General features: G+C 31.1%; 2 protein-coding genes across 2 annotated transcripts; both read right to left on the minus strand.

Moving 5' to 3' along the window:
- Window positions 1-19,551: 19,551 nt before the first annotated feature.
- On the minus strand, window positions 19,552-20,397 carry K444DRAFT_628968 (uncharacterized protein; the record flags this gene model as incomplete). The annotated part of the gene is made up of 1 exon (XM_024882986.1): window positions 19,552-20,397. One exon carries the CDS (start codon window positions 20,395-20,397, stop codon window positions 19,552-19,554), a length of 846 nt encoding a protein of 281 aa, XP_024737846.1.
- A 604-nt stretch (window positions 20,398-21,001) lies between these two features.
- On the minus strand, window positions 21,002-24,807 carry K444DRAFT_560330 (uncharacterized protein; the record flags this gene model as incomplete). Its single annotated transcript, XM_024876895.1, has 1 exon — window positions 21,002-24,807. A coding segment is annotated over exon 1 (3,471 nt), but the record flags the coding sequence as incomplete, so codon positions are not given.
- Window positions 24,808-25,677: the final 870 nt, after the last annotated feature.

Genomic DNA, 25,677 nt, shown 5'->3' on the forward strand with positions numbered 1-25,677 from the left:
AGTTCACTTTTTCTCGTCTGCGCACGGAGATCTTCTACCATGTAATTTTGATTACGTCGGTGAGGTTCTTCCTTGTGATGGGCTCAGGATAGTGGATAATGAGGAAGTAGGGAGGATGTCGACCTCACGCTCTAGCTTGAAGACGACTTTCGCGTGTTGCTTGTCCTTATGTCTTGTTTTTCTTTTCCATCTAATTCTCAAAAGCGTTTTAATTTTGAACGCGTCTTCATCCTTAAATATGGCGAACAAACGCATTGTTCGCTTGTTCCAGATTCTGTTCTGCCTAGACTCCACAAGTTACTGTTCTCCCTAAGACGAGAGCGCTGCTTGAGCATATCCCTCAAGCTGCATTGACGTCCTCTACTTTAGGCCTCCATTCCACCTGCCCAGTCAACTCTTTCATGTCATCACCCCCAATCACCGCTCTAGGGACAAAGGTTCCCAAATTCATCTCTAACTACGCCCCTTCCTCTCCAGCCCACTCGCCGTTAGTTTCTTTCACTCAATATTTCTATCTGATTTCTTCTCGGTCCCCTGTCGGCCTCTTTTCAACACCTTCTCTTCACTCACCTCCTGGATGGCAACCCCCGCCTCGCAACCAATCCAGGCACGATAAAAACAACATGCAATTCCTTCTTGGCGAAAACTTCTTGCCAACTTTCCCCTCTTCAAGGCTTGCTAACTACCATCTATCTGGCTATCGAGTTAATATCGGCGTTCGTCATTGTAATAAGGAGCTGAGGAGCAAAGCTCTACGGACTAACGAGTATGGCGGTCCCAAGAAGTGTTAGGAGGTCTCGAATCGCAGCCAAAAACCCTTTTTTTGAAAATGAACTTACGTCTAGAACATCGTACTAAATATTTTCAACATCAGCAGCAAGCTTTGCAAAGGCCACAGCACCTCGACTAGTACCACCCCTCGCATGAACGAAGATCCGATTAATGTTTGCTCGTTTTTGGCAACCGATGTAATTGGTTTTCATTCTTTGTATATGTAAATTTGGAGTTCGCAAAAATAGAGGGAGCGTTGAAAGTCGTGCAATGTAGGTGGGTGATTAAGTTGGCGAGCTGCTGCCGCGGGCCAGAGGAGAGGGGTATGAGTGTTGGATTTCGTAGAAGGGCATCTTGGGATTGCCAAGAATATACCTATGAAAAAGTATAGTTCCAAGGTGCACTTTACATAAGCACCGAGAATATGGTTGAGGTTGATATAAGTGGCTGGACAACATGTCGTAGTTGTCCTTCAAATGGACGAAGTGTGTTGTTCGAATAAGCGACTCGCCCTGCCCCGGTCCGGCTTAACAGCGTGCGATCTTTTTGCACTGCTTTCTCCACAACAATAAAAAATGTATTGTTCTCGAATCTCTTTGTAACTGACCTTTTTCAATACTTTGTTCTTTAGTTAAAGATGAGAGACCCAGATTCTTAGAAAGAATAAACCTTTGTCTTATCCCAAAAACCCCGAGTGTCAAAACAAAATAATTGCGCACAACATTGTATCTCTCCCTCGGGGAGTATCGCTACCCAAACTATACCTAAGGCATAGCGCTTTGACAAGAATCTCAGAATCCGAACTCAGAAGCTTCTATTTCTTAACGAACACTTACAAAAAGAAGAAAGAGCACCAGGAAAAGAAGCACGAAATTCAAAATGTGTCAACTTTATACCATCACCAATGCCTGCAACCACTCTCATCAAGAGCTCCAGAGATGCCATCGGGGCTGCTGGTAGGACGATACTCCGCTAAGAGATGTCCCTGTCAGCCTTCAATATCTGTGCGACAGCTGCACCACAGACATAACAAAATCCAATATAGGCAGCCTCCCGGACTTTCCGGATAGCACCGGCCTCCAAGAGTTTCAGGGAAGAATGGCTCGCGCTCACTATCTCGCGGAAAGAATTAATCCATCCAGCACGCATAGTCAACCACTTCCAAAAGACCTCGAGGGAAAGCCGTTCAAGGGGCGAATTAGGAGGCAAGATCTCGAATGCTTCAAGGACATTGAGAAGATGATTCAGGTGATGTTTCATTTTCCTCTCTGCCCTGGACACTTTACCTCTTTTCAGCCCCTACAGCGGCATCTTCACCGTTGAATTGATCAAGCAGAGATCGGCCTCCTCGACGACGATCCTGTTTCGAGAGCCGAAGATGAGGATTTGGAAAGGCCTTGGTGGATGAAACATATTCGGGTGACTTTCGAGATAAATAGCCCGCTGTATGTAAGATACAACCAACAAAAGTGTTTACTCTATTGTTTTGCTCCCTTGTCTATTACACTAATATAGAAGTAAATGTTCTACTATCTCCTTCGATTTTATTCCCTTAATAACTTATTACTTCATTTACAAATAAAAACCCGAAAGTAATAAAGAATATATCTTTGTCTTATAATAAAGGCACGAAGACTAAAAGTATTAGTATACTATATATTAATATAATATGTAATTTATATTAAATGGAAGTTTTATTATTCAAGTAATACTACAAGTATAGAATTTAAGCGCACGATGATATAAACATTAAATTAAAGAATCTTGACTCCTAATAAAGTATTTATGTAATGGAACCCTAAAGAAGAGAGCACATACTCTAAATTTTGTCGGTGTAACGGCAAGATTCGCTGGCGGCTTCCTTCCCAAAGTTCCCTGCACGGTGGTGCTAAATTGGCTGGATACTAGTCTTCTCAATATTGTGAAAATAGTTCGTTTCATCCTCAACCGCCTTAAAAATTCTGAGTCTACTTCGCCGGAATTCATTAGCTGTGCGTCTTGATGGCTCTACTAGGGGCACATGATAAGTTGACTAGCGATCATGATAAGACGACAAACCTTCCTGCTTGTTGTCCGAAACTTGCAAGCAATGGACGATACTACCTGGCTTAGGAGGCTCTAAGTCAAAGCAGCATATTCCTTCGCAAGTTGTACTCTGGTTTTCGAATGTATCAACCGATATATGGTTGCAAATGTGTAGAATTTTGTACAGTGAACTGATCCCGCGTCGTACCCTCCTGACACCTGAGTCTGCTGCAATCACTGCCATTTTGACTCGGGCTTTCATGTTGATCGTACCTCGCTTGATGCTTGAGGTCAAGGGTTCTCCTGACCAATCCAACTCGGTAGATTTAATCTCGGCTTCTTTAGTCACGCTATAGCAATGTCCCGCCCATTTCGCAGACCCCCGTTTGCTTGCGGGTCGTACACAGCCGGTTATAGACACCCAGGACCATGTCGGAATACCGTCGAGTGGTGAACGAGTGGCTGGGTCTCCCTAAAGAAGGCCGAAATACAAGTCAACATCCCACAAACCAGCAATTAGCTTGTATCCAAGGGAATCGCTTAGCACGCGGTAAGACACTTTCCCCTCCTAACTTCCTCGCTAATAGAAAGTATATTCTTACTATTACTAACTGTCATATATACGGGTACTAGGGAGCTTAGCTTCGCTTACTCAGCGGCCCCCTTTTATTTAGCTAGATCCAGAGGCTCCCTTCAGAGCTTCTTTTAATCAGACAACTATTTATGCAAAATCACTATTCCTTACTATTTGCGATAGTTATGAGCCCGGAGCACTAGCTGTATACTTCTATTAGTAATTAGTAAGTATTCTAGTAATTACGGTTATTCTCACTACGGCCGTAACCGCTAAAAGAACACGTTTTACCTGTTTTTCTCATCCTTTATTTCTCTCTTTAGAATAGCAGCTCTACTAGTCTCCGATATACGCCTTACTAATTACAGGAGCTTTCCTGAGTAGTATATAGGGCTTAAAATTAATTCCACCTTTTGTAATATATAGTACCTCATTAATCCCGATACTCTAGAAGCTCCTTACCTGCTTTTCGCAGAGCCCCTTATATCTCTTACTATTAATTAAATAATTAAGTAATTAAATATCGAGCGAAATACTCTATTAGCGATATAGAATACGGATGGGAGGCCGGAAGCAGAGAAGGAAGTATAACCAAAAGCTTTATATCTAGCTCGTTTTAATAATATTAAAAAGGAATACTCGTTTAGACTTAAGAAGTATACTATTAAGTAATCGAATTAGTTAGTATAAAGCTCTCGGTATTAGAATATCTGGAATTAGGTATACTATATAGTAGAACCTGCTCTGCTTATATTACATCTTAAGTTACTTGTTTTCTAGTAGAAGCTCTCTCTTTAGAATATTATACGAGCTCTTTATAATAAATTCCAGCTATTAGAGGATAATATACAGGAATAAGTAAGGGAGAATTATAAGAGAATTCTGGACTATAGCAAAATAGATTTAGAAGCTCCCAAAGCCTGGATCAATAATTAGTACCAAGCTCTTATATAAGCTTAAACCTACCGAGTTACGGAAGTTAAAGGGTTTCTGGTAATTAAGGATTTCCTTTAAGTAATAGCTACCAAGTTTCTACCCACTTAGGAAGTAGAGTAACTTGCTTTAGTAATTGAAGTTAATATTATAGTAGGGGTTTTTCTTTCTTGTCCCGTAACTACTATTATATATCCTGCTTCCCAGGCATACTGGCGCTAGTTTAAGGGGTTATATAAGACCTCCGTCTATATATATAATTAGCCTTCCTAATATATTAACCTTTAGAGCCCCTTATTTTTAACTATTTGTATTATTTCATTACTAGTACTAAAAGTCTTAAGATTATTACTTCTACTTATTTAGCTTCCTATCCTCTTTACTTCCACCTATATATCTAATACCTATATATGGTCCGAAATCCATATAATAATTAAATCCCCATTATAATATACTTAGAAAGCCCGTTTATATACTCGAGTAATATAGAAGGATCTTTAAGGCCCTAATTTAGTAAAACGAATACTTTTTATTTGGGATCTTTGCTTTTCTTACTAGATAATCTAATTTATAAGGTTACTTATATTCTTATAAGAAAATAAAAGTAGAAAAGCACCTATAGAAACCCGTTAATTACTTTATTCTAGAGCTTATAACTACTAGTTCCTATATCAAGAAACTTAATCTATAGCCTATAAATAAATAGTTAAAGAATATACGAGAATGCTTAGTAAAGAAATACAAGAAGTTATATAGATAGCTTAAGAAGAAGAATTAGATAAAGAATAAAGGGAAGTTACTAGAAGATTTTAAGTATTAATAGTATATATAATATAGTTTCCTGGCTTTGGGCTTATAGAGCCGTCCGGAGCTAGAGCTAGGCTTTTTTAGAACTAAGTATATTACCGGAGATATCTAGAAATACTTTATTTCCTATTTCTTTTAGTTCTATTAGCTTAATATAAGATATTAGGGAATAATGGTTTCTTAGCTCTTAATTAGAATAAATAGACTATATATATATTTCTTTTTACTAGAAATACTTTATAGAAGTAATTTACTAGTATGAGAGGGAAACTATAATAAGACAAAAACCTATATAAAGTATATGAGAGTATAAAATATAACTTAATAGTAAAATAATAAATTAAAAATATAAATAGTAAAGTATAAATAGTATATAGTATATAAAAGCTTAATTAATTAAATACTTATAAAGAATTATTCTCTAAGTCTATAGAAAAACTAGCTTTCTTATATAATTTCCGCAAGTTATATATAAAAGGCTATGGCCTTTACTATATAACCTAAATCTTAAAACCGCCAAAATAATATAATTTTTAATAAGTATGGCCTGCTATATTATATCTGACTTTCTATTTATTTATACTTGTTTCCTAAGTACTAAAAATAATAGAAAAATCCTATTTAGAATCCGAAATAATAAAATATTTAGGATCCTCTTTTATTAGTTAATCTAATTTCTTTTCTATATACCTAAAATAAGACTTATTACTCTTAAATAGTCTTATTTCGTATTCCCGAACTTGCTTAAAGATAATCTAAACCCGCTAAGCTATATTCTTATACTAAATCTAATATAGTTCTCTATATTAATTAGTATTTGCCTTTAACTATTACTTAATTTCCGCTTTTACTATAGGATATTAAGGAGGCTTATTATAGTGAATTATATTATAAATCATACTAATATACTTTAAATAGATAGCTTTTTTGAATTTTGTATTATTTATTATATTCTTAAATTAATCTTTAATAAAAAAGGAAAGCTCTAGATAAGAGGTTTTAATAACCTTATAAGAGACTCTATTTTCGTATATTTTATCCTTAATAATAACTAGACTTATTAGAACTATAATAAAAGGCCTATTAAATAGTAAATTATTATTAAGCTATCTTTTAACTTATATATTATCCGAGAATTAATACTTTCTTATAATTCCAGACTTATAAATTACCTAGCTAAAGGCATTTATTTATCTAGTTATATAGACTATATTCGGAGTCTTTCTTCTTATTACTTTTAGTAAATACTCGCTTAATTTCTTAGCTACTTCTAGCTCAAATTTATTAGAAATAGAGGAATAATTAATGTTTTTAAAGAACTTCTTACTAAAAGTAATAGCCTTTTTATAATTTATAAGAAAAATATAGCCAATATTCTAATACTTTTTATTAAGATAGAATTCGCTATTTAAAGCTTTAGTAATAGCTAGATTTTTAGTATTGCCTTTATACTAATTATAATTAATATTTTCAGGAGTAAAGTATTAGGCTAGCTAAGAGTAAATAATTAGGTAAATAGGATACTTATTTAATATCTTATAGAATCCGAATTATATTAATAGATCTGCTATTAAAAGTTAAGAGGCTAAGATAAAGTAGCTATTACCTAGATCTCTATATATTAATATATTATTTTTTCGGAGATAGAACTATAGTATCTTTATTTCTATTATTAAGAATTCTCGAATACTAAGCTTTTTAATTTACTTTAGGTAATTCTTTTTATAAATATAGCTATTTATATCTAGATTAGTAATATTAGACTCAGGAATAGGAATTATAGTATTAAATTAGAGCTATAAATTAGGGCGGAATTAATCGGAAATATAGTACTTATATTTATATTATTTAATTTCCTATATTTTAAAAAAGAAATCCTATATTTTCATATTTACTTAAGTAATAGAAATATACTTCTTGCCTTTAGTAATTTTATAGATCTTAGTAACTAGCTTTAGAGTATCCTTAATATCTTATATATTAATAGAGAAAGTATTAGCAAGTTACTAAATATATCCTATATAGGAAGCTTTAAGAAATCTATTATTAATCCTATAGTATTTTCGCTTATAGATAGGTTCTAAAATACTACTATATACTTCCTTAAAAGTATACTTATCTTATTAGACAAGTATTAATTTCTATTTAGCTAGTATTTTACAGGTATATTTAATATTACTATTAAGTTCTCTAGACTTAATATCCTTAGTCTTTTATTTCTTAGTTCTGGGTATAATTAAGGAAGTCTTTCTAGATAATATTTTTTTTATTTAAAATAAAGGATTTCTTTTTACTTTCCTCTATTTTACTAACCTTATACTTAGTCTAGTATTTAGATCTCTACTATTTATTAGGAGTCTTAGGCTTAGCTTACTTTCTATTCTTATTAGGTTCTTCTTATTTAGTTATACTAGTTCTATTAGCTTTACTAGTAGCTTTCTTACTAGGCTTTATTAAATTAGTTCTATTTTTCTTAGCTAGATTTAATTAAGTTAAAGCTAAAATTATAATAGAGGCCTATTCTCTAGGCTTATTTCGGAAAGCAGGAAAAGGCTTATTACTATAAGCTTCTTTAATTAGGATTCCGGAAGTATTAAAAATATACTATCTAGCTTTAAAGTTATTAGCTAATAGTAGCTTAAACTCTAATTCTCTAGATTCCGAAATAGCTTCTATATACTTGAGTATCTTAGTAATATCTAATTTAGTAAATATACTAGTATTCTAATATTTCTTATTCTTAATATATTCTAAAGTAGCTTTATTAATTAACTAAATAGCTTTATATACTAAAGCTTTTATCTTAAAAAGAGAATATAACTTCTTATAAATATTCTTACTAAAATTATTATAAATATTATTAATATATTAGCCAAAAGCTTTACTATATAATATAACTCTATTCTAACCCTTAGTTTCTAGACTATTTACTATAGTCTTAATCTTATTAAACTTCTCTTATCTACCTTTGGAAATATTTTTAATAATATTCTCGAATTCCCTATTATTAGCTTAGTAATTCTTTAGCTCCTCCTTAGTTAATCCCAGTCTAGTTCCGTCTCTAATAAAGGTTTTCTATTTCAAGAGCTTATTATATATACTATTTAGCTTATCTAGAATATTTGTATTAAATTCGGTAATTATAGCTATCTTTTCTAGTATTAGTAGGCCTTCTATAACTGCTCAAGCTTCTTTAATACTTTAAACTTTAATACTATTAATCTATAGGCTTTTAATAATATTATAGCTTATAAGAACTAGCTATTATATTTTACTAGCTTAAGGAATCTATATTTCGGCTATTTTATTATTTTTAATAGGTTATAAAAGTATTATTAGTATAATAGTTATAGGTTATAAAGTTAAAGGTTCTCGAGATTATAAGAATTTCTTTTAAGTATATTCCAAAATAAAAAGTAAATTAGAATAGTTTTAGATTATATAAAGGTATTATATATATTCGAGTTTTTCTTTCTTTCTAGTAAGAAAATAAAGCTAAAATAGTAATATATATAATAGGGAAAGTAGATATAATAATTAGATATATTTAAAGTAATATAGTTATAAATTAGAAATAATTATAGAAAGTAAAATATAGAATTAGGCTTCTATTACAGAAAAGAATATAAATATATATATCTAAAAAAAATATAATTAAGGAAATAGTTAAGGCAGGTTAAACTAAATAGTAATAATAAGGAAATAAGAAAATAATATAATAGAAATATAAATATAGTAATAATATTTAAAATATTAAAATATAAAAGAAAATAATAAAATTTTTATAATATAGGTATATTCTAATTCCCTATTTATTTAGAGATATCCCTATTAATTCAAAAAATAGTATAAAAGAAGAGAAATAATATAGGAAATATATAAAAAGTAAGATATATAAGTATACTAAAGATATTAGGGAAAATATAAAATAAGTATTAATAAAAAAGAAGTTAGAATAATAGAATTAAAAAATAACTTAGAATAAAGTATTACTCTTTCTAAAACTAATTCATATCTCTTCTAAAGGCTAATTATATTTATTTAGTACTTATTAAAGTCGACTTTATATAATATAAAACTATTTAGTTAGTTAGGACTTTAAAGTAATATTTATATTTATAAAAATAATACTAAAGATATTAGGATATATAGAAAAAAGAATTATAAGATAATATAAATAGGATTTATAATACTATTATTAAATTTAGAATAATTAATATTAAAGTTAATATAGAATATAGAAAGATTAGATATCCTGAATTAGTATTAAGAATATAGTATTAAAAGTATTTTCTTAATTATTTAGATAATATTTAATAATAGGAAATAGATTAATAGTAAGAAATAGTAAATTATACTAGCTTTTTAAAGAAGTAATTAGTTCCTAGTAATAAAATAGTATTATAGTTAGAGAATAAGTTCTATATAAGAAAAGTTTTCTTATATAAAAGTAGGAATATATAATATACTAATTAAGCCTTGGTATTAGTTTTAAGAACAGCTATAGTTATATTAAAGAGAAATAGGTTTTCTAATATAAGATAGGCTTTAAATAAGTAGATCTAGTTTATCTAATATTTAATAGATTCCTAGAATTATATATTATTAAGTATTTTCGGAAATAATTATTGGGTTTAATAAGGTTTCTCTTTTTTCTTATAGGGCTTCTAGTTTATTTATTTTATTTATATATAATTTCTAATTAGGAAATTTATTTAAATATTATAAGGAAACTTATAATAGTAGTTTAAGTTAAAGTTAAGATCTATAGATATTATAGTTAAGCTTTAGACTAGTATAAGCTATAAGAATAGCTAGGTAAAAGAATAAGTAAAGCTTTTAAAAGATTTCTAGTTTAGTAAGACATATATAAAAGGCCTCTTTCTTTCTTCTCTTCTCTCCCTATTTCTAAATATAGGTACTATTTATTATTATGGTTCGGAATTAAGAATTTATAAAATAACCTCTCGATTTTCTATTTATTTTTATACTAAAAGAAATTCTTTATATTTAATTTCCAAAATCCAGTAGTAGAATTTCATATATTAAGAATACTATCTAGTAATAATAATTAGATAATAGTAAGAAATAAATAATAATAAAGCTCGTCCGATTTCTAGAATAATAGTTTAATAATAATATTTTCTAAAAGTTATAAATAATAGTTAAAAGAAAAATTCAAAAAATATATAAGAAATTAAAAATAATAAGCTTTATTTTAGATTAAGAAAAGTTCCTATTATTAGATACTTCTTCCTAATCTTCTATAAAGAAAATATATTTTATTTTCTCTAATTTTAGTAATTCTAGAATATATATAATAATACTAATAGCTTTCTCGATTTCCTAAATACTATTTTGCTTATAGTATTCTATAACTACTTCTCTTTCTAGTTCTATATCTATTTTAAAACGTTTATTTATAAATATATATTTATTATTAATTTTATTTTTAGGGAAATACTAGAATTTATTTCTTTTAATAAACTATTTAAATTAATTCCTAGTATATATTCTTTGGAATATAATACTATTAAGTTCTTCTAGTATATAATATTCTTTTAATTAATTCATATATTTTACTTTATATAAACTAAACTAATAATATAATAGCTTTATATTCTTTAACTTATCTTAATTTATTAATTTAATATTATATATAAGAATTAGATTTTTTTCGGAAATAGGCTTTAAATAAATCTAGTAAGTAGTATTAAATTACTTCTTTTCCTCTCGGTATTTTTTATTTTTCTTTATTCTAGCTTCTTTAATATCTTTATTTCTTATTTATATTTGCTTTATATATATTTTTAGAAGTATTTCTCTATTATAGACTTTGTCTTATTTAAGTATTCTCTAGGTTAGAAAGTATATTTCTATAAGTAATATAGCTTCTTTATTATAAACTATATAAAAAGAAATAAATCTAGTTAGTTTATATATAATAACTCGATTAGTAAATAGAATATATAATAGTAAATCTATCTAAGGCTTCTTTTTACCTATTATAAGTATAATAAGTACTTAAATAATTAATTAATATTCTTTTTTAATTATATTATTTCTTTTAGAATTATAGGCTAAAATAATAATTCTATTAATTCCTAGCTTATTAAGTTCCTAAATTACTATTTTTTTTAAATTCCGATTTACTATTTACCTTAAGCTATTTAAATAAACTATATTTATAAATAATTTCTTCCTAAATAAACTTAGTAATCTTCTTACTAGTTAGGTTCTTTAAAAGTCTAGCCTTAATCTATCCTGAGAAATTATTTCTAGTAATAACTAATAAGTTATATCTTTTATAATCTAGTAGTTTAATTATATTAATCCCAAGATAATAAAAAAGGAATATAGCTTTTATTAGATATAAAGCTTCTTCTTATCTTCTTTTACTCTTATATTAATAGACTTTACAGGTACTAATATACTTTTATATATAGTTATAGTAATCTTTCTAGTAATAGTAGCTAGTTACTAAATAAAAAGTACTTTTTCTTCTAGTATATCTAATTTTATTATATAGCTCTTTAATAATAATTTCTCTTTACTTTTAATTATTAATAATAAGTCGAGGCAGGTATACTTTAGATATAATTCTCTATAATAATTAATCTCTTATATTATAATTTAAAGCTTTCCTACTTAACTTTTGAAACTTAGTTCTAGATATTTCTTCTAGTCTAAAAAATATTATAAGATATTATATAATATTCTAGTATTATTTAGAATAGCTATTATTTAAGAGATCTAGTAAAATAGTTAGGTTATTAAATAAAATATAAAAGTTAGTATTATTATTTACTATTTTACTAGAGATTATATATAAAAGGCTATAGCCTTTATTATATAACTTCCGGAATTTATTATTTTTTAATATTACTAATTTGCTTCCAGATATAGTAAGGCTTTAATTATTAATCTCTAGTAACTAAATACTATTATTTAAATATCTAATAAAAGTCTTAGAAATCTAATTTCTTAAAATAATATTATATAACTAAACCGGAACTGCTTTCTTTATTCAAATTTTCTGCCTAATAAATATTATTCTAATAGTATTAAGCTCTATTACTAATTATTTATTAATATCCTTATTATCTTTAGTATTACCTTTTTATTATAGATATCTTAATAATTTATTAGTAGTAATATATTTGGTTCCCTTAATATACTTAACTTTAAAGTTAAATAACTAAATCTATACTAGCTAGTAAGTAACTAGAGCTTTAGGAAAATCTATAGCTATTTTATTTAGTTATATAACAAGTATATTAGTATCTAGTTTAAGAATAAAATAAACTTTATATAGCTAGAATTATACTTTTTATAAATACTTTACTAGCCCTTAGTATTCTCTCTTAATAATATTATATTTCTATTTAGTATTATTTTAGATTCTAGATTTATATTATATAACTTTCTTTTTCTCTTTATTATTATATTAACTAAGAGTTCTACCTTATCTATTTAGGCTAGTATCTATTACTAATATAATTATTCCCTAATCTTCTAATAAATTATAGTATAACTTATAAAGTATTAAAATAGTAATAAGCTTTTTCTAAAGAATTTATATAGCTTGCTTTTATTTATTATTTCAGTTCTATATTATACTCTTTCTTATTAAGTAGTAAATAGGTTTAGTAATAATTATAAAGCCTTTAATTCAAATATAATAGTAAATAATAATTCTAATAAATACCTTGCCTTTAGTTATACTATTATAATACTTCTATTTTAAGATCTTAGTAATTCCTGAGCTTAAAGAACTTCTTCTAAATACTTTATAAATAAAGCTAATAATAACTATATTATTATAATAGAACTATAATTTTTCTTCTATATTAGCTCTAGCTTATTTAATTCTATTTAGGATTATATCTAGGTTTTAAAAATATTCAAATATAAAATACCGAATTCTAGGTAAAATAAGCTACTTATTATAGTTTATATAAGGTTTCTTAACTCTAATATTATTAATAAATAATATAGTAATTTTAGGAAATAGATTCTTTAGAATAATTATAATAATTCATATAAACTATATAATAGAATTAGTAGCTTCCTGAGATAGTATAATTATTCTTAATAGTTCTAGAGATATTATAAATATAATTAAATCTTTATTATAAGTATCTAGTATAAGTTAATTATATCTAGAAAAGAAATTAATTAGAGAAATATAAATATATCTAGTAAATTTCTCCGAGATCTTATTAGTAAATAGAAATAAGTTAGTATTTTATAGGATTACTAAATTCGTCTTTATAATAGTATTAATTAGTCTATAAGTTCTAGTAATCTTTTTTATAACTAAGAACTATAGATTTCAGTAAAATCTATTATATTTCTTAAGGATTTTATAATCTAGATATTCTAATAATATTTTTATTATTACTAGTATTAGAGCTTTAGGATATGGGAAATTCTTTTTTTATTAGGCTTTATATTTAATAATCTTAATTAAAATAAGTAAGTTAATATTCTTATAAACTTTTCCTATTTTTTTCTAATTAAATATAATTATATTTTCTTAATTAATTATTAATTCTCGAAATATAGCTAGTTTCTCTTTCTAGAGCTAGTTATTAATATCTAATTATTCTAAACATTCCGGAATAAGTTATAAATTTCTTAAAATAACTAATATTTTTAATAAAAAGTAATTCTTATATTTCCTAGTATATTTCTATAAGTATTTTCTAGCTTTAGATCTCTTAAACTAGTTTGGATATTTATTAGGGCCTTCTCTAATTCTATTATTAGTATTTACTAATTAAATCTTCTTATTCTTTATTTTATATACTTCTATAACTAGAAATAAACTATAGTTATTATTCTTTTTTTTAAGAACTATAGCTATTTTCTCTAGTACTCTTTTTATCTAATTTCCGGAATTTATAACCTTCTTACTTAGCTCCTTTCTAGTTAGATATAAAAAGCGCCTTTTTATCCGGAGTCTTAATATATCTTTCTTAAGCTCTTATATATTTCAGAATTCTTTCTAGTCTTGGATTTAATATTTCTTAACTTCGGGAATATATTTCTTTATTATTAGGAGATACTACTTTATCTCTTTTTTTTAGAAATATCTTTACTTAATATCCTTTTTATTTCTTTTTTTATTAATTCCGGAACTATTCTTAATAATATTCTAATTAGAGCCTTTTTTATTTTAATTTCTCTAAAAATATTATTAATTTCCTGAATTTCTAAACCCAAAATAAAAAAATCTATAAGAAATCCCGATATCTTTCTATTCTCTCTAATATTACTACTAGTTATAATATTAGGCTCTATTTTTCCTTTTTATCTTTAGTTTCCTGTTTTATATTATTTAATTCCTTAACTCTAGAAGCTTAGTACTTTTAAACTATTACTTTTTTCTATTTCCCGGTATTCTTTAAAAATAGAATAATTATAATAGTATAGGTATTCTAGTTATTTTTAGGGTTAGTAAATCTTTTATTCTATAAATTATTACTCTAATATATAATATTTATCTTTATTTTTACTAAGAATAATTAACTAAGCAGGATCTTTAGAGCTTTTTTAATTAGGAAAAATATTTTTTTATATCCTATTCTATTTATAACCTTAGCTCTAAGCTTTATTATTTCTATAAATCCAAATTTAGCCCTAGTAATAGTAAATATTTAATAATTTATAGTATTATATATTACTTTACTAATATTTCTAGAAATCTTTTCGGGGAAAATATTAACTTTAGCTCTAGTATTAATTATTTTTTTATATTTAATACTTTCTTAAGATTCTTAAAATATGAATTAGAGATATAGTAATTATATAATATATTTATAAGCTAGTAATATTCGAATATTAATATTATTATTTTTAAATTAAATAATCTTATTAGTATTAGATACCTAAGCTAGTATTTCTAATTCCTTAAATATTCTATTTATTATATAAGCTATAGCCGCTAGTTTTGCAAATCTCCTAATATATCTAATTATATTTAATATAATAGTATTTCCTATTTATAAAATAGTAAAATAGAAAGTATTATTCTTAATTTATTAGTTCTAAAATATAGTAGCTAGATCCGGTATTTTTAAAATATTAATAAGTATTTTCATTTCTTTCTAAGTTTTTAGAAATAAAATAGTTACTTTTTTTAGTAGCCTTATTAGAATATTATTAACTTTAGGAGTCCTATACTTATTATAATTAAGAATATACTAAGTTCCTAATTTATTTAGTTTATTTCCGGAAGTATTAATATCTATATCCTTAGCTAGACTATTTCCTTATTTATTATTTCTTAAAATAGTATTCTTCTGGCCTTTTATATAAGATAGCTTTTCTTCTATTCTGGCTTGTTTTTAGAAAACCTTTTTAGCTATTTCTACCTCTTTTCCCTTTCTTCTTAATAAGAAACCTATTATAATATTAATAGAAATACTATTTATAGCCAAATCTTAGTATTATTTATTAATTCCAGAACCTAAAGTATTAGTAATTCTAATATAATTTCCTTTAAGGCAAAGCGGCTATTTAGATTCCCTAGATATAACTTACTTACTTCTATATATAGATCCCGGTTAGCTAGTTCCCTTTTTTCTTTCTTGCCTAATAAACTAGGTATTTCCTATTAATCTCTAAATATTTTTAGGTTAAATATTTAAGTTATAATTAAATTCTTTTCTTTAGACTTAGGAAATAATTTAGTTAAACTACTAGTACTTACTAGTAAAGAAAAAGGAAATACTTTCTTATCTAGGCTTAAATAGCCTTTTATATTATCTTTTATTAAATTAGTAAATATATTTATAATTTATAAGTTCTTCTATTAATAAGTAATAGAACTAAGAAATATAAATATATTTTGAGTTAATATTATTATTCTTATTTCTACTATAATACTTATAGTAAATTCATTTTCTTAGTTCTAGATTTATATTATAGGCTATATTAATTTAAATAGTATTTTCTAATTATACTTAAGACTAACTTCCTCTAGAATATAATTATCTAGACTCTTTACTTATTCTAGCTTAATTACTATAGCTACTATAGTATTCTCTATATTCTTTACTATAACTTCTAGTATATCCTCTTTAAAAACCCGAATTATACTTACTAGGCTATTAATACTATTATATTTACTATAGTTAGCTAGATTATATAAATAGGCTATAGATATTCTCCCGAATTATAATAGCAGCTATATTAAATTATTTCTATAGGTTCTCTTAAGTTATAGTAATAATAAATAGTTTTTCTAGATTTCTTATTAGCTAGTTAATATTATTTCTTTTAGGTTTACTACTTTTAGTAGGTTTTATATAATTAGTTATAGGCTAGGTTCTTCTCTTATCTATATCTATAATAGCTTCAGGAAATATAATAGGAAGAACTAGTAAAGAATAATTATTTTCTAGTTTAAGAACTATATTATAAACTATTATATTTAAATATTCTTATTTAAGTCTAAATATATCTGGGTTATTAGTAATATTAAAATAATATTTCTTCTCTTTATACTAATAGGATATTACTACTTTCTTATATATCTTACTATATTTATAAATAAAAATATTTATAGGCTCGAAATTCGTATTCTTAAGAATATAATTCCTTACTAGAATAGATAATTCTCTTATAAACTCTTAATACTAAGTAATTTTCTCTATCTCTTTTCTCTTTAGTAATTTCTTTAATACTTTATTAAATATATTAATATAAGACTTAAAAGAAATTCCTTTATTCTAGGCTTATATAATAATCTAATTAAGAAAGTTATAGCTGATTTTAAGTATTTCCTAGTTATACTCTCGGAATTTCTTTAGTAAGGCCTTAAAGAACTTGGTTTCCTAGTAATTTCCTGGATTATTAGTATAATACTCCGGTATAGCCTTAATCTAATTCTTATAAATAGGAGAGATATAATAGATAATTCTCTCTCTTTTAATATTATTAGAAATATAATAGTTTTTATATATATTTATATACTATTTCAAGAATATAGAGATATTATTTTCCTAAAACTATAATATTTCAGGAGCTCTTATAAATAGCAGGTTTAAACCTAGTACTAGTATATACTTATTCTTAGCTATATTAATCTTAATAATTTCTTTTATAATTAATTATAGAGTTTCCATACCTAAAACTTCTACTAATAAGGTTCCTAAAAAACTAATTTCCTACTTAAGTATATCTTTTAGTTTAGGAACCGGGATTTAGGAGAAACTAGTTAATAATAACAAATATAGTTAAGGTTTAAGCTTTAGTATTAGTAATAATAAGGTAATAGCTTTTCTAGTCTTATTTCTATTACTTATACTTTCTTTTCTGCTCTATTAGCTTAATACCTATAGTATTTCTTCTTGTTTTTACTAAACTAGATATATTCTATAGTATTATTAATAAATATAATAAAAAATAATAATAATAAAAACGATTTTTTTAATTCCGTTATTTTTCCTGATTTCTCTAAATTCTCCTTATTATCTCTACTTAGTAATCTCTCCTTTCTCTAGAGACTTCTCTAATTTATTTATATAATTTCTTATTTCTAATTTCCTTTTAATTCTTTCTAATTTCTATTTATTATTTTATTTGAAATTAAGGGCATTCCCTATTTTAGGTATCCTCTTTAGACTTAGGAGTAAGCTTTATTACTAAGATTAAAGCTATTTTAATTTCGACTTTTATTATAACTAAAAATAATATATAAATTAATAATATAATCTCATTTCCGAGTACTAAAGTCTAATTCTAACTAAGGTCTAACTTATACTATCTTAGTATAATATTTCTTATTTTATTTCCTCCGTTTCTTTTCCTTCTATAATTAGCTTCTATTCTTATTACTCTTATATACTATACTAGTAATTATATCTTATAGCTAACTCATATCCAAGTTACTAGATATATCGGAAATTAATATAAGATACTAAGATTAATACTTATATATCCTTAATATTTTAGCTTTAGGCTCAAGGTATTATAATAGCCCTTTTTCTCTCCTAACTTACTAAGCTAATAATCCGCCTTATAGACATCTTTTAGAACTTTATAAGAGTATTACCTTAACTATAAAGTTTCTATTCTTTTTGTATTATTTACTATAAAATATATAAAAGGGAAACTATAATAAGACAAAAACCTATATAAAGTATATAAGAGTATAAAACATAACTTAATAGTAAAATAATAAATTAAAAGCATAAATAGTAAAGTATAAATAGTATATAGTATATAAAAGCTTAATTAATTAAATACTTATAAAGGATTATTCTCTAAGTCTATAGAAAAACCAGCTTTCTTATATGATTTCTGCAAGTTATATATAAAAGGCCGCGGCCTTTACTATATGACCTAAACCTTAAAACCGCCAAAATAACATGATTTTCGATAAGTATGGCCTGCCGTACTATACTAGCTATTTTCTTTATATATAAAATTAGAAGCCTCTGGGAAATATATTCTATATACGGGTACTAGAGAGCTTAGCTTTACTTACTTAGCGGCTCTCTTTTATTTAGCTAGATCTAGAGACTTTCTTTAAAGCTTCTTTTAATTAGATAACTATTTATATAAAATTACTATTTCTTATTATTTATAATACTAACTCTTTATTCTAATAAAGAATCTAATTGAATTATTCTATAAATATTTTTATTTAATAAATATATACTTTATAAACTTGTTCTAATTATTTAAGGCCTAAAATTTAAAAAATAAACCTTTAATATATATAAATTTAAAAGAACTAATTAGTCTTTTCTTATAATTTGAAAAATTAGATATATAAGAAATATAGCTTAGAGCTTATATTGCATGGCAACTGCGTGCTAGTAGTCACGTGCAGGCTCACGTGACTACATTCCTGTATTTAAGCTTTGGCTATTTATACCACACCTCTCTTTCCTTAAATCTATTAATATATTATTATTATAATACAATAATAATGTTTTATTATAATAGCTTAGATATATAAGCTATAAGAGGCTTTATAGTTCTAGATATTAATATTCTAGAACTTTTATATTTTAGTAAATTATAATAAATACTTTATATTAAATCTCTAGTAAAGTAATTTAAACTAAGAAAAAAGAGAGCTATTTATATAAATATAACTAAATTCTGAAACTATACTTATAAATATATATTTAAAACTACTAATAGTAAGAGCTAATCTTTTAGTTATATAATAATAAGTAATAGATTTTTAGCCCTAACTTTTATAATTACTTAATATATGAGATACGAGATAGCACGTGGAAAACTGCTTTTTATAACGAGTTTTATGCCTTAGGCTATATATTTACTTGATCTTAGCCGCACTTTCATTGTGGGGAATAATAAATACTTGACTTTCTAATAATTGAATTATATTTCTTGACTAATAACGAACTAAAGAGAAGAGGATAAAGACTTAGTAAGGCAAAGCAATCCCACTTACCTCAAGCCACAGCCTCACCTCTAATATACGTCATCCACCACGGACTAACGACATCCTCAATTTCTGCGAGATAATTGTCCGGATCAAACAGCTTATTACAAAGCGGACAACTAACCCGCATCTGCACAAAATGCCTTGCCAAGCACCGCTTCCCAAAAACATGACCACACGGTAACTCGACCGGCTTCTCCTCTTCCCTATCTTCGTCCTCCTTCGCGACAAAACTCTCCATGCATACCGGACATTCCCTCTCATCCCTATCCAAATCCATAACGTCAACAGGCATGCAAAGTGCCCGCCACGGGAACTCGATTCCTGGAATACACCCGACATGTTGGTCAAGTGCAGTATTGAAGACAAAGAATGCTTCCTCGATGCCATCAACGTGGGCCTGTTCGAGAACCCTGCCAAGGTTTTTCATCAGTCGCAGTAGGCGGAATAACTCGGCTTGACTTTCAGAAGCAGAGGTAATCCGCTGCAGCATCACGGCTTCTACATAATCCTGCACGTCGCCCAGTACTTCATCGTCTGCGTTCGTGATGCGGCCGATGAACGGTCCGCCCTTGCCTTCGGGAATCGGGACGTGTCCTTCGACGAGCAAAGAGGCGCGGATACAGGTCTCCTCGATTCCGGCTTTGGCTTTGAGGAGGTTGACTTTGACGTCGGAGAACCGGGAGAAGAGCCTGGATGGGGTGTGGGCGAGAGGGCTGGTGCTGCATTCTTGGCAGAGGTGACGGACGTCGACCTCGGCTCTTGTTTGAGAGTAGCAGGGTGAGGTTGTGTGGCAGTAGCGGGTCTCTGTGCGGAAGTGCCCGCAGCAGTTGCCTATTGTGTATTCGCGGCACATTGTGCTCCTCTGTTTTGTCCTCCTTTGGGTTGATGCCTGCTCGGAAAATTGGCAAGAAAGATTGATTGAGATTGATTTGTCCAATCTTCGACAGTATTTATGTGCAGGAGATCATTCTTGTTCTTCGAGGCTGTTTATCTTTCAGTAATTGAGACAGCTGTTTCATCTTTGTATTTGAGAACAGGTTGTCAAGAGGAGTAAAAGTAGAACATTCGAAAAGTAGGGAACACTCGTCTCTGCTGGTTAGGATGTTCTGGGGTAAGTAGCAATAATCAAACAGTACTCTTTGTCTGCTTATTTCCCGGCGGATCTAGCTAGGCACAGATATAATATATGACAGAAGGGACCATTCGTGCAGGAGAGAGCTACTCCCATGCGATAGAAAGGAGGGGTAATGGTCAATCATAGAGCGCAAATGTATGCAAGATCAACATGATTATGATTGGATTCCATCCCTTGAATCTATGAAACCATCCGACTCGATCCCAACCGTCTACGCAAACGCCATACAATGAAAATAACACAGTTCTATATGCAAATGCATCCAAGGAAGTCTGAGTCTATGACACATGATCTACATCCTCCCGATTTCGTCAACTTTCAACCTCCCATTTCAACCAGCGTGAGTGGGAAAGGAATCTAGGACTCGTCATCCGTGTCTGGCGGGTGGGGAGTTCCTTTCGGTGAGTTGAGCCTGTCATCACATTAGCTTTTGAACCAAATGATACTGGAACGTGGTGTGGGGGAACAAGCCATTCAATATGCCTCAATCTTCTCCTAACCTCGCGCTCCTTCAACTCCTTCTTCGTCATCTTCTTCTTCTTCTTCGCGCGGAACGCCATATCGCTTCCATTGTCCTCGGCCCCTGAGTTCACAGCAGACGCATTCGCACTTGACACCGCACTCGATGCCACAGAGCTGTTGAATCCGCTATTGATCCCACTTCCCGGGCGACTACTATCCTCAAATCGATCCGCACTCACAGCCAAGTGACCCTTGTGAGTTACCCGGCCATCGGCAACATACCACTGCTCAGGGCACAGCGCGCCCACGAACTCTTCGTTATGGGAAATCATGACCACGCCTCCTTTGTAATCGCGGATAGCGACGGCAAGACCGCCGAGGGAGTCACGATCCAAGAAATTGGTCGGTTCGTCGAGAACGAGCAGATGAGGATTATTCCACATCGCTCCAGCAATCACAACCTTGACCTTCTGCCCACCCGACAGTCCAGAAATCTCATTATGGTTCGCAATCTCCGGGTCCAGACCAAGATCCTCGAAGTGCTTGGAGATGACTTTTGGCGAGAGTTCGCGGAAACCGAGACCTTCTCGAGAGGCTTCGTGGTCGTCGAATTCTTGGACCAGTTTGTCGAAGCCGAGTTCGATGAGCGTCTCGCGGGAGATCTGGGAGTTGTATTTGGGCAGCATGCCGACCCATTTGACCTCGTACTGGAAGGACTTCTTCCATTTTTGGCGGCCCATGATGGCTTCGACGCGTTTGCCGCCCATGCCGTCACCGAGATCGACCATCTTTTCCATTTGTGCCTTGTCAGCTTCGGAGAGTACGCGCGTTTGCTTCATGTACACTTCGCGGTCATCACCATTGGCGTAACGCCACTGGAGGTATTGGTTGGGCGTCTTCTCTAAATGCATTTCGACGTGCTCGAGGGCGTGTTGTTTGATGTACCCGATTCGGAGGTTGGGGTGCTTCTCTACTTTTCCGGTAGTTGGGATAGTCTCGCCGGTGAGAAGTTTGATGAGGGTTGACTTTCCGGCACCGTTTCCTCCAATGATTGCGGTTCGGGATGAGAGAGACAGTTGGCAGGAAACGTCGTGCAGGGATGGCTTCGAAGCGCCCGGGTAGGTGTATGAGCAGTTGGTCATTCGGAGGATGGCTCGGGTCTGTGACTTGACGCCGGTGAGTATACCTGGAGGTGGAAACTTGAACTGTGCATTTGAGGCGGAAAGGGTGTAGTAGCTCTTTGCTTCAGGTCTCTCCTTGACAAATGCTGCCAAGTTGCCTTTGTAGGACTTCAGCTTCTTCCCTGGCTCGTAATGGTAGATGTCCGTGCAGACTTCGTCAAGGAACCCTGAGTCGTGAGAGACGATCAAACTCGTGATCTCGGTGTGAGACTTGAGGTATTCTTGTAACCATTTAACGTTGGCGACATCCAAATGATTCGTAGGTTCGTCGAGAAGTAAAACATCGGCCTTCATCAACATAGCTCTGGCAAGAGCCAACTTCATCTTCCATCCACCAGACAAAGATCCAACCTTCTCGGATTGACGGCCTTGAGGGCCAGCAGTGAAGCCGACCTCGGACAAAACCTGGGAGATACGCTCGGTTCCTTCCTTGCCAATCTCCGGATCTTTGGCAACGAATTCCAAAATGCTGATATCGGCATCTTCTCCCTGGTTGTGTTCGACAAAACATGTCCGGAGAACATCATGGGATGGAAAACCTTCCAGCTTGCCATTGGCAATGCTGCGCATCAGAGTGGACTTCCCGGCTCCGTTTCTGCCGCAAAGACCATATCTGTGTCCCTTCAGGAGACGAAGATTGGTGTGAGACAAGAGGAGCATGCCACCGTAAGCCAAAGAGAAATCAGCATTGACAATTTCAACTTCTCCGTCATCTTCTTTCACTGGCTGACCATATTTTCGATGATCCTCCTCAATGTAGAATTTTTGAATGGCATCGCCGACAATTTGGGCTGATCCTGGTTCCTTCATGATGTGCTGAAGATATGGGGCGCTTCTGGCTGAAATGCGAGAAATTTGTCGGTGGTTGATGTCCTCTGCAACCATGCTGCAGATATACGGTCTCGCGAGCTTGAACACATCGAGATCTCCACCAAGGCCACCTGCTTTCTTGACCTCGGCCTCCAAAACCTTTGCAACATCTTCAGCAGTTGTTCTTGCAATAGCACCGCTTGCAACGCTTCCATCATCGTCACCCATAGCCTTGTTGATAACGCTGACTGCTCGGGAAGCCATTTCTCTGACCTCTGGGAGCGAAGCACGATCCTCCACAGCCTTCACACCGGGTTTCAACTTTGGCAAGAAAGTTCTAGCCTCAATCGGGTCGTGGACAAGCTTAGTCAAGTTCTCAACTACAACAACTGTTTGTCTGAGAACTTCTTGAGCTGTGGTGGGAGTATTGAGAGATCTTTCTAGGAGCGGCGTAAGAAGGGCCAGGACGGGAGAGGTGACAATAGCAACAAAGGTTGTCTGTGAAAGTGCGTGGATTGCCTTCTGGAGGGTCTCTGTCGAGGGATTTTGCATGGTTGCAATAAGAAGTGGAATTCGCGGAGCTACATCGTCGTTGGAGAGGAGTGTCGTCAAGGAAGTCATTGTTGCAACAGCCTGCTTCTCAACCTCGGCCTTCAAATCGTGCATTCCGGCCTCAACAACTGGAATCAGGCCTGCCAACTTCGTTCCCATAGCCTCGCGCAAGATGTCCTTGTTCCCAGCCTCCTCTTTGCTGACTCCAACTTCCATCTTGGCCTTATCTGCCATTCTTTGCAGTAATTTGTATCCACCAACTGTTCCCTGCCATTTTCCTGATCTCTTCAAAAGGTAAGTGTTGAGAACCGGCATAAGACCAACAACGAGAGCCTCGGAGCTCAAATTCTTGAATAACTCGTCAAGACCATATTGTGCAGCATCCCGAACAACTGGTCCCTTGTCTGCTAGTGCATCCAGCGCCCAGGCAACCATTCCTCCATCTTGTAATAATAACACAACCTCACTGATGGGTTGCTGAGGTGGCATACGCTCAAACAGAGCACCGAGCAAGTTCTGAGCACTTTCTCGTCTTGTTCCACTCTTTTTATCGGCGGCGGCCTTCTTGATCTCCGCGAGAATCCCATATTGCATCAACCCGCGGAACCCGACAGAGTTCAGCATCAAATCACACAATGCATAGGATGCCGAGACTGAAGCATCGGAACTGGGCGCATTGAAGACGGTATCGAGGAGAGCGGAGACCTCTGCTTGCGTCGGCGCGGGGCCATCGGAGGTTTTCGAAATCATCGTGGGAAGTGCGCGGGGAGGCGAAACCTGGTGGGGCATGCTTGAGCGTGGAACGCCCTTGAAATTCGCGCAGTTGAATAGCCACAGGCCGATGAAGAAGATAGTCGGTGCGAACGGGTCCAGCTATGTGGAAATGTTTGTTGGTGAAAATTTGCGCGAAGTTGCGAACGGTGTTCTTTTTCCAAGGAACGTGGCCGAGGCACTGGTCGCAATCGCAGAACCGAAACAACGTTTGGTAGAGTGGAGATTGTCGATCCGAAGATCTATCTGGCCAAGCAGACGCCGTCAAGAAGTGAAGAGTGAAGGTATTCGAAGTCTCAGCCGCGGGTGGCAGGAGACGGGAGGGTGGAAGAGGACAAGAAGAGGGATGCAGATATGAAAGCGGGCTGAGCGAACGCAGTTTTTTTCTTTATCGAGATTGTCAGCCAAAATTAAAATCCAGCCCAGCTGTTTTAGGCTAGCTCGCAGAGGACAGAAAAAGCGTACTAATTTTTCGATGGCCCAAGTCACCCTGGGCCTATTTCAATACTTCACGTCCGGAAGTTCCTTCGATTTTATGTATGTCCAAAGTCTACTTGCTGCTATTGTCCTTGAAGTTCAATAACATTTATAAGTTGTCTCCTTTCAATGGTCAGTTTGGCTGATAATTATTGCCGCTTTTTCTGCCTATCCAAGGCTAGCCTGAGCATCGGCTTACTCAGCGCCGGCGGTGGCGGTGATTGGCGAGAATGCCGATAAGTGATAGGAGATCTCGCCTTTATTTCGAAACTTCACTTCATCCGCAAAGTGCTGTGTGATCCCCCCATATTTTCGGTCCTCCTTATCTATGTCCAACCCTTCTCCTCTCCTTCACTGTCATGAAAGTTCATCAGACTTCTCTCTTTCACAGAGAGGATAAGTCCAATCAAGTAGAATGGCCAGAGGTATTTATTACCATTTCGTTTACTACTTGTATAATTAATATATGAGCTTTATATTTATATTTCTCTACTTACTAGACTTTATTTTCTCTCTCTCTTTTTAGCTAGCTACTTAATGTAATATAATCTTATTATACTAATTAATACTTTACTTAAAATCCTGTTTTAGAAAGTATAATAGTAATTTAATTACTTTACTTATTAAACTTAATTTTATTAATAAGAAAGTAATTACTTCTTTTATAAAAAGACTAATATTATACTATTTGAATTAAGAGAATAACTTATAATATATTTTAAAAAAAAAAGTTATTAATTAGTAA

Source organism: Hyaloscypha bicolor (assembly GCF_002865645.1).
Source record: "Hyaloscypha bicolor E unplaced genomic scaffold K444scaffold_57, whole genome shotgun sequence".
Lineage (NCBI taxonomy): Eukaryota > Fungi > Ascomycota > Leotiomycetes > Helotiales > Hyaloscyphaceae > Hyaloscypha > Hyaloscypha bicolor.